This window comes from Camelina sativa, chromosome 10 (assembly GCF_000633955.1).
Source record: "Camelina sativa cultivar DH55 chromosome 10, Cs, whole genome shotgun sequence".
Classification (NCBI taxonomy): Eukaryota; Viridiplantae; Streptophyta; class Magnoliopsida; order Brassicales; family Brassicaceae; genus Camelina; species Camelina sativa.
The window spans coordinates 19,653,573-19,662,299 of record NC_025694.1 but is presented as its reverse complement, the minus strand read 5'-3'; the positions used below and the strand labels follow the sequence as shown (position 1 = coordinate 19,662,299).

General features: G+C 35.3%; 2 protein-coding genes across 3 annotated transcripts in view; both read right to left on the bottom strand.

Annotated features, from left to right (window-relative positions):
* On the bottom strand, positions 2,793–4,872 carry LOC104719372. The gene is made up of 4 exons (XM_010437287.1): positions 4,797–4,872; positions 4,072–4,127; positions 3,678–3,974; positions 2,793–3,593 (listed from the first exon to the last, which is right to left on the bottom strand). Exons 1-4 carry the CDS (start codon positions 4,858–4,860, stop codon positions 2,973–2,975), a joined length of 1,038 nt encoding a protein of 345 aa, XP_010435589.1. The 5' UTR covers positions 4,861–4,872; the 3' UTR covers positions 2,793–2,972.
* LOC104719371 (tRNA threonylcarbamoyladenosine dehydratase-like) overlaps positions 5,732–8,727 on the bottom strand; it is a 3,680-nt gene continuing 684 nt past the window's right edge. The window contains exons 3-11 of one of the 2 annotated variants that reach the window (XM_010437285.2): positions 8,574–8,670; positions 7,843–7,990; positions 7,466–7,678; positions 7,227–7,361; positions 6,966–7,100; positions 6,655–6,870; positions 6,341–6,465; positions 6,192–6,249; positions 5,732–6,093 (exon numbers count right to left, since the gene is read on the bottom strand). In XM_010437285.2, the coding sequence (XP_010435587.1) occupies positions 5,983–6,093; positions 6,192–6,249; positions 6,341–6,465; positions 6,655–6,870; positions 6,966–7,100; positions 7,227–7,361; positions 7,466–7,678; positions 7,843–7,990; positions 8,574–8,670 (1,238 nt within the window). In that variant the 3' untranslated portion in view covers positions 5,732–5,982. The remainder of the gene's footprint in view (positions 6,094–6,191; positions 6,250–6,340; positions 6,466–6,654; positions 6,871–6,965; positions 7,101–7,226; positions 7,362–7,465; positions 7,679–7,842; positions 7,991–8,573; positions 8,671–8,727) is intronic. The other variant, XM_010437286.2, reaches the window with a different exon arrangement.

Genomic DNA, 8,727 nt, shown 5'->3' with positions numbered 1-8,727 from the left:
GTCCTGTTTAGGACATTTGTTTGGCCTTGGTGGCGGTCCTGTTTAGGACATTTGTTTGGCCTTTGTGGCGGTCCTGTTTAGGACATTTGTTTGGACTTCGTGGCGGCCCGTGGGGCAGTGAGATGATCTTTGTGTGGTCATGAGGTATTCCAGTGAGGGGATATGTGGTTGGTAGGACATTGTGTTGTCTTACGCGAGCCACGGGAAAGAAACCTGGATAGGGATAGGACTCAGACGTGTTCAGAATTGTTTGCTCGCAACTCTTGGGGGACTTCGGTTCTCCTAGTACCGCCATATTTTAAGACTTTGTGGCTTGGGAGTGTGGTTTGTATATCGACTTCGGATGACGATCTGAAGGCACGCTGTAGGGTGATGACCAGAGAGACGAATATTCGATTTTTCCTTATACATTATGGCATGTGGGTTTAGGCCCGATGATGAGCCAACATTATGGCATGCAGACTTAGGTCTGATGAAGAGCCAATAAAAACTCAAGGTTTAGGCCTATGAGAAAAGGAAAGTCCAAAAGTTGAGAGCAAATAACGCCTGGAGCGTGAGTCTATCACCTAGAGGTGACCTTTCGTATATCGGTCGGAGGAGTGCGGGCCGTGGAGTCGGTAGCACATGAGTCCTTGGCTGAGTGTTGTTCGAGATTCGAGGACGAATCTATTTTGGTGGGGGAGAGTTTTAAGGAAACCATTGGACCAAGGTTTAAAAAGGAGAAAACGACCTAGGGTCGTGTTTTTGTTGTCTCACGCCGCTTTGAGAGAAAACAAAAGAGAGAAAACTGTTCTTGAGGTACTAGAGGGAGATTGTGAGATTTTAAGGCTTTGTGGGTGAGATCTTGTTGTGGGAGTGAGGATTCAAGGCTAGGAACGTGTGGGAAGCTTGCTGGGAGTGTGGATTCGTTCATTGTTGGTCAGAAACTTCCTGCAAAGAGGTGAGTGCATGACCATGGCTAATCTAAACCCTTGATTTCCTTGTTCTTGCTTTGTGGCTTGGACGATTTGGGAGAGGTTGAGAAGCAAGATCCGACTCTCAGCTTCGAGTGGATCGCAGTTGCAGGTGTAGTGTCGGTCGACACCAATGCCAGTGTTGGTCGACACTAGGCTGGTGTCGGTCGACACCTCCCCCTTCCAGCGAGACGATGTTCGTTTTCCTGGTTTGTGTGTTTTGTTTGTTGATTGTTTGGAACATTGGAATCATTGTTGCTTGTGTGTATAGCCCAGTAGATGTGAGGATTGCCTCACTGAGTATTTATCAAATACTTATGCATATTAATTTGTGTTTGTGGTGCAGGTAAAGGCAAAGTGTGATTGTGGAATCAAGGCGATGAAGAAGAGGATGTTCTAGGGTCTCGCTTGTTTGTTGTCTGGCTTTTGTTAGATTGCTAGAGTTGAGTCCTAGGATGTTGTTTAGGATTGCTGGTTTATGTTGATTGGATCTTTAGTTTATGGTTTTGGAATTAATACGGTTTAATTGATATTGGTTGTTGGTTTGTTGGTTATTTATTGGTATTTGTTATTCTGTTGTAGTTTGGGATTGTGGTTAGGTGGCTAGTGGGTATGAGACCACTAGTCGTAGTTTATTTGTTATTATTATTATTTATTATTTTAAAAAAAAAACGGGTCAGGTTGTTTCAATTTCAAACTCTGAAATCGTGATAGGTGAAGAAGAAGAAGAAGAAGAAAGACAAATTGATGATAGCCATCGATTTAGCACATGAATGAAGTTTCACGGGATCAAAGTAATGCTTAATTAAAGCTTCAATAGAGCGATTTGAAAAATCTGAAATCAAAAATGAAGATCTCAGATTGAAAAATTCATCACAAGCTTCTTCGGAGAGAAATGTAAGAGAGATCAGGTTTGACTTTTTTGAGTTTTTTTGAAATAATAAGTATTGTTCTTTATTAATATTTCAATATTAAAAAATGCTAGATTAGGAACATTTCATCATGTCATCTACTTTTAGAACAAAAACCTAAAATAGTGTCATTTTAGGGTATTTCTCTAAAGATAACTATTAGAAAAGAACAAATATTCTTTTTGTATTGAAAAACAAGAGTATGAAGCGGAAAAAATGGGCTGATTCTTTTTTTAGTATGAAAATAAAATACTAGTGTTTTCTTATTACTTATTAAAAATTACTTGGACTTAGAAAATTCAATTTTGAAATAAACAATTGATAATAGGTCGGAGAGATCATAAGAACATTTAATATTATAACCTTATTAACATAAATATAAAATTAAATGTTATATTTTATTAATTTTGGTGTAAGTTATGTCGTCTAATTCTTCAATAAACTTTTTTTTTTTGAATTAATATTTGAGAGGTGCTCATATAAGAAAAAGTTTTAGTTTTTTAATGATAATAAATGAAAGTATAATTTTTTTATAACAATAAAATGAAAGTTGTAAAGATGTGAAATTGGCGGAAGAGGAAACTTTGAAAAGGAAGAAGAAGAAAAAGAAAAAATTCCCGACAGGGACTTGTGCATTGGATCGTGATCTTTTGAAGCATTCACGTTTTAATTTGTAAACTTTTAGATCTTTAAAAATTGGAGTGTCGTTGTTTTATCCAACACGAAGCCGTGCACTTGTTAACTTTTGTAAACCTGGTTATAAACAAATATCTTCATGGCAGTTAGTTATACGTTGGGGTCTCATTCGACTTAAACTAGCTCTATTTATGATTGTCATATTAGGAACTAAGTTACTGGTCATACTCAATAACAAATGTTAAAGTGTAACATATGTTACGTGGCTTGTCTGATTGATGAACAGAACAAATAGTTCTAGAAACCTTTTTTGGCTTAAATTGTAATATCTACAACACTACAAGTAAAAACTACATTTGTTTTCCCAAAATAATTTTACTACTACATAATAGTTCAAATATAATGCTAACACTTTGGTCATCTGAAAGACAAAGAGAAACTAGATTTTACAAAACCGATAACACTTGTGAAGTCATGCATCCCTGCTTTCACCAGTTGCAAACTCCAAGTAGAGAATTTTGTTTTCATCATCTTCATAAAATAAAAAAGTCTCACGATTGGCTATATCTTGCTTGAGATGTTGAATTGATGCTTTATATAAGGGAGACCACATTCTTATACCAGGCAGAGAGTGTAGACCCTTCATAGCTCGAAGCTGACTACAACTAATCTCAGGGTGGCTCTCTATTAGTTGGTTCCAGTGGGCAAGAATCTTATCTCGTGACTGACCACTATCCCTAATCACTTCTGCTACAATTTCTTCTGATTGTACAGACCTTAATCTTTTTTTACTACCCCTTGACCTACTTGAAGATGAGGGACCATTACCAACATTGGAATATGAGGGTCCATTACCAATATTTCTAGAAGGGATTTGCCTTGATTCAGCATCATCATCATCAGAATCAGCATCTTGAGTAGGAGGGTTTTGGCTTGATTCAACATCAACACCAAGATCATCATCTTGATGCTCTTCACCTTGCTGAGCAGTCGAACCCTCAGCTCCACTGATATGAACTGTACCAAAGAGTTTTTCCATCAAATCCACATTTGCCACTGGTTTATTTCTTATTTTCCTTGCCCCAGACCATTCCTAAAAGCAAAAAAAATAAAATAAAGAAAACTCAGAAACTATAGAAGAAGCTTAAAGTGAGAACCACCACAAAAGAATCTCTACCTTACACCGCTCGTTCCACCAGTCGTCAGACATGTTTATACTCCCATTTGAATGATAACCTAGTCCAGTTCTGTTGTGAGTAAGTTTTCTGAAAGATTTGTACTGCTTCTTGCAAGTAGTAAATTTGATCCCAAATTTTTTCCAAGGATGTCTTTCCCCATATGCCTCATAAAACTTATCTATGATTGATTGTCTCCCAGCATCGTTCAAGTTCTGTTTCCTTATATTTCCTTTAAGCTTCTCATCAATTCTTAGTTGGAGATAGAAACGGGTTTGCTCATCACTCCACGCAAGATTCTTAGCTCATACAAACATATGTATTTAAAAATAAATCAATCTAAATTACAGATATGCATTCACTAAAATATGAGTTTAGAGAGGAACAGAAACTCACATCACTGCCATGGATAGTTGTCATTGTGTTTCTCTGCCTTGAACAAGTTCTATGTCCTACACATAAAAAAATATGATCATCAAGCCATAGATACAAACAACATGCTCCAGGAAAAAAAGAAACAGAAAAATCACCAAGCTAAGCAAGGATGATACATGAATCTTCAACATATTAGTACTAAACATAACCCATATACACATTCAAATATTCAAAATTATTATCAATATTTTACTCCATAGAAAAGCATACACATTTTACAAAAGCAACCACAACTTTGACAATATTATAGGCTTCACAATTTGAAGAACATATGATGACACAAACCTGCAAGTTAAACTCTTCACAATAACACAATTCTTTTTTTCGTATAAACCCATGATCAAACCAACCTACTGATTCTCTGAAGCATTTCATCAAACACTTGGTTGGCATCAACAATTGCAAGCTCATCAAAACCACTCAACTGTTAATTCCTAAACCACTTGTAAATTATTCAAATTGGAACTAATTTCAAAACTCAGAAGAAGTATTTAAACCATAATTCTCAAATCATTACAGTAAGAACAAAACGAGTGAAAAATTTGGAGAAACCCACCCCAGCTGAAATCAAAGGAAAGCAAATAAATACAGAATCAAAAATTAAAGTATAACAACGAACAGAGTTCTATGCAAACACCAACCAAATTAATACGATGGAAAACAAAAATCGATGAGAGAGAACTTACCAGGAGGAGCCGATATAGAGAGACAAAAGTCAAAAACGAAGTCGACGAGAGAACAAGTAAGCATGATCAACCAATATCTAACCGTAACCGTACGACGGACCATAACCAAACTGTTTCTAGATCATAACCGGACCTAACCGTATAAAACGGTTAATAAATTAGTTAATCGTAAAAATAAATTAGTTATGGTTAACCGTAAAAATAAATAAACTGTTAACCGTAAAAATAAATTAGTTATGGTTAGAAAACATCAACCGTAACCGTAATCGTATTAAAACCGTTACTGTTAGTTAAACATCAACTGCGGGTAAACGTATGATTAAAATTTAGAATCAATTATGAGAAAACCATTTTTTGTAGTGGTCTTTGTTGATTTTACCATTTTTTTAATAGTTTATAAATTTTACCACTATGTAAGTTATAAAATTTTTATTTAATATCTGTTTTATTTGTTATGTTTGGGTTTAGTCGGTTTTATTTATTTTTAGGGTTTAGTATTTGATATTAAATAAGTATTGTATTAAAAAAAAAAACTGAAAATACTTATTTTTTTTCTTCTCAAAAGTGGTAAAATCCACAAATTATTCAAAAAATGGTATATCCAAAAGATTTCTTCAAAAAACAGGCATTTTTAACAAGAATTCCTAAATTTTAAAAAGTATAATTATAAGAAAAATAACTAGATTTCATCAATATTGTAATCATCAAATAACTGTAAATGTATATAACCGTAACTGTTTTAACCAACCGCGATTACCGTAACAATGGTCATGTCTAAAGAACAAACATTGAAAGAAGTTTTTGGTTTGATGTAATCCTTTGATTTCATTAAAAGTATTCAAATTTTGGCTTAATAGCTCCAGCTGACTGCACTAATCAAACTCAGCCAAAATTTCCATTTTTTTGGATGAGTTTTGAAAAATTCATTCAACTGATTGATCCAAATGGTCTATTATATTGTCAAAAACGAACATCATTCTTCATCTCCTTTCAATTGGATCATTTGAATGCATAAAGGAACAGAGCCTACCCATTGACAAAAAAACAACAACAATTTGCTAATCATTTGAGAAAATGATACATTAAGATAAGTAACTTGGTAAGAAGCCATTCATACTAATACTAAGCAAAAAGCTTCTTCAAGCCTATGTGATTGATGATTTTCTCTACAGGTTCTTTTGTCTTTCTAGCCGTAAAAATCAAGCTCTGCCTTCTTCAGTACACATGAAACTTTTTCAAAGAACTCTGTTTCACTTTCCTTCACTTCCTCGAGAGTCTTAGCCTCATGTTCATCCGCCTATCATAACGTAGCATACCTCAAAATTAAACCCGACCAAACCGACGAATTCATTTTAATGATTTCAAGCTATTCTCATTAAGCAAAAAAAAACAAACCTCTTTAAACTTCAGAAGAATCAAGTTCGAGACTGTTGCTGGCTTCTTTGCATCCCATCTGATTAATCATAACACCACATTATATATTTTTTTCGGATTTCCATTGAGCTTATTACGACATGTTGAGTAAAAGGAGTGAATCGACATACCTTACGAGCATCAACTCATTCATAGCTCGCCACATTCCTCTCCCAACATCTTTTGCAGTCTCATCTCTAGCACTTCGTCCGTGCCACAACTCTTTCACTATGTACATCACTTCCTCAACATCCACCTACAGAAAACAAGGAAATGGACCAAAGTTTTTAGAGGAATTCTCAAGAACCCTGCTTTTTAAACTTCACAAGCAGTTTCAAGTGTCACATAAATCTCAGTTACGATTACTATTTCTATTAGTCTTCTTCTTAACAAGTTATAGCGACAAAAGAGCACAATATAAGAACACTAAGACTAATCAGAATACCTCTACTTCTGCAGATGTGCCATAAATTGTCTCCTCATGCTCAATAAGGCGGTTATGCAGTAATCGATAATGATCTAAATCTAGATTTACGATAGGCTCCATCTGAACTTGTACACCTGCAAGTTGTGTAATAACATAGGAGGCCATAATTTGTCCAAAAATAGCAGGGATGGTTCCAAGTACAGGAATTATCCGAACACGAAAGCCAGGTACTACCTGAAAATCACAAACAAGATATTCAGTGTTGGCAATAAAAAATGTAAAAGATTTGGACGTAGATGTTCAGTGTTCCAAGAATTGAAATTAGTTACTTGATAATCTGAGGGATTCTCGTCTTCCCCATTTGGCCCTTTAAAGGGAAGCAACTTCGCTTTTGGTTTTTCCAGGGAAAACACGACAGGAATGCCTCCTTCAATACCATGTTCTCTCCTCAATCTGTGTCTTACCTGAAAATCAAGAACCACGTAAGAGATCAAAAGTGTGTAGTAGTGTTGAGACCCGAAGATCATCAATTATGTATACTATCCATCTGATGAATGCCTTTTATTAGAGGAAAGAGTTAGAATTGTTACAGAACGAGATAATGGGTCAATTGTTGACTCTCTTATATCAGCCACTCTGATTCTTGTTGGGTCAGCTCTAGCACCAGCACCAGTTGCACAGAGAACTTTCAAACCCCTCTTAACGCATGCAGCCAAAAGTCCCACCTAACATTATATTTGAAACGAGACCAAAATATCAGGAATTTCTCAATCACCAGGAATGCTATAATCTGAAGCACTATTGGAAGTAGATGGATCAACTCATGTACCTTTGTATCGATGTTATCAATGCAGTCCAAAACAAAGTCTGGGTTGCCTGAAAGTATTTCTTCTTCAGAAGATGAGTCATACAGCATCACCTTGGCTTCTATATGGCATTCAGGAAAGATTGAAGAGAAATGTTTCTTGAGACATATAGCTTTCGGAATACCAACATCTGCTCGTGTTGCAACAGCGTGCCGATTTAATGATGAAAGCGACACCTTCTCATGTTCATGGAATTAAGAACACATGCATGAATATAAATGTAAAGGAAAAACAAGATTCTCTGTGATACTTGGAAGAAATTAAGATGCAAATTTATCCAAAACAGACCTTAAATCTATATAATAAAGATAAAAAAGAAGCCAAATATAACCAATGATACCTGGTCAAAGTCAACCAGGAGGAGCTTCCCAACACCTGACCTCAAGAGCATAGAAGCAGCATGACTCCCTACACCTCCAAGTCCAATAACCACAACATATGATCCAGTTACTTTACGCTGGGATTCAAGATCGAAAAACTGGATATTCCTGAACAAAATTTTTTAGCAGAAACCTTTTAGAGTCAAGGAAATCAATATAACATCAGGTAATGTGTTGAACATCATTACAATTTACAAAAAGGTTCACACATTATAAGCAAGGCATAAGATGATTTCATTTAAATCTTCCACTTGTGCCTTCTAAGATTTCCCTCGCAACTTAAACAAGACAAGATAGAAAAAAACCATAGCTTGTATCTCTTTAGTATCACAAGATTTTATAAGAAAAATTACTTTACTCTTGAGATTGATTCAAGATCGAAAAACAAGATATTCCTTTAAGAGATAAATTAGCATAAACATTTCAAATCAACATAACATCATGCAATGTGCTTAACTTAAATACAAAACGACTCAGACATCACAACATTTTGACTTAACAAAGGTAAATGAGGATTTCTTATTGAGTCTTCTTCCTTGTTGTTTGCTTGAACAAACCAATACTTTCAGAAAGACCATAGCTTCTGTCTCTTAAGAATCAGCTAAAGTTTGGTCATATGGGCTTACTAAAAGTCCTCTAAAAACAATAATTTTCATTGCAGCAAAGACACCAAAGATTAAAAAAAGGGTACCTGGTTAAATGTTCAGAAACAATTTCATCATTCAAAAGATCCTGACCATTAGCTGCAGTAACAGGTCTTGTCTCAGACTCAATACCGTTTCCTGCAACTACCACCAATTTCACCAAAACTTAGTAATCGAAATCTGTTTTTTTTTTTTTTTTTT

Excerpts from the sequence above, each read along its gene's own strand:
- LOC104719372 (XM_010437287.1), bottom strand. The coding sequence starts at position 4,860 with ATGCTTACTTGTTCTCTCGTCGACTTCGTTTTTGACTTTTGTCTCTCT. Across the intron at positions 3,975-4,071 it reads CAACTATCCATGGCAGTGAT|AATCTTGCGTGGAGTGATGA; the intron begins GTGAGTTTCTGT and ends GTATGAGCTAAG. Across the intron at positions 3,594-3,677 it reads GGTGGAACGAGCGGTGTAAG|GAATGGTCTGGGGCAAGGAA; the intron begins GTAGAGATTCTT and ends TTTTGCTTTTAG.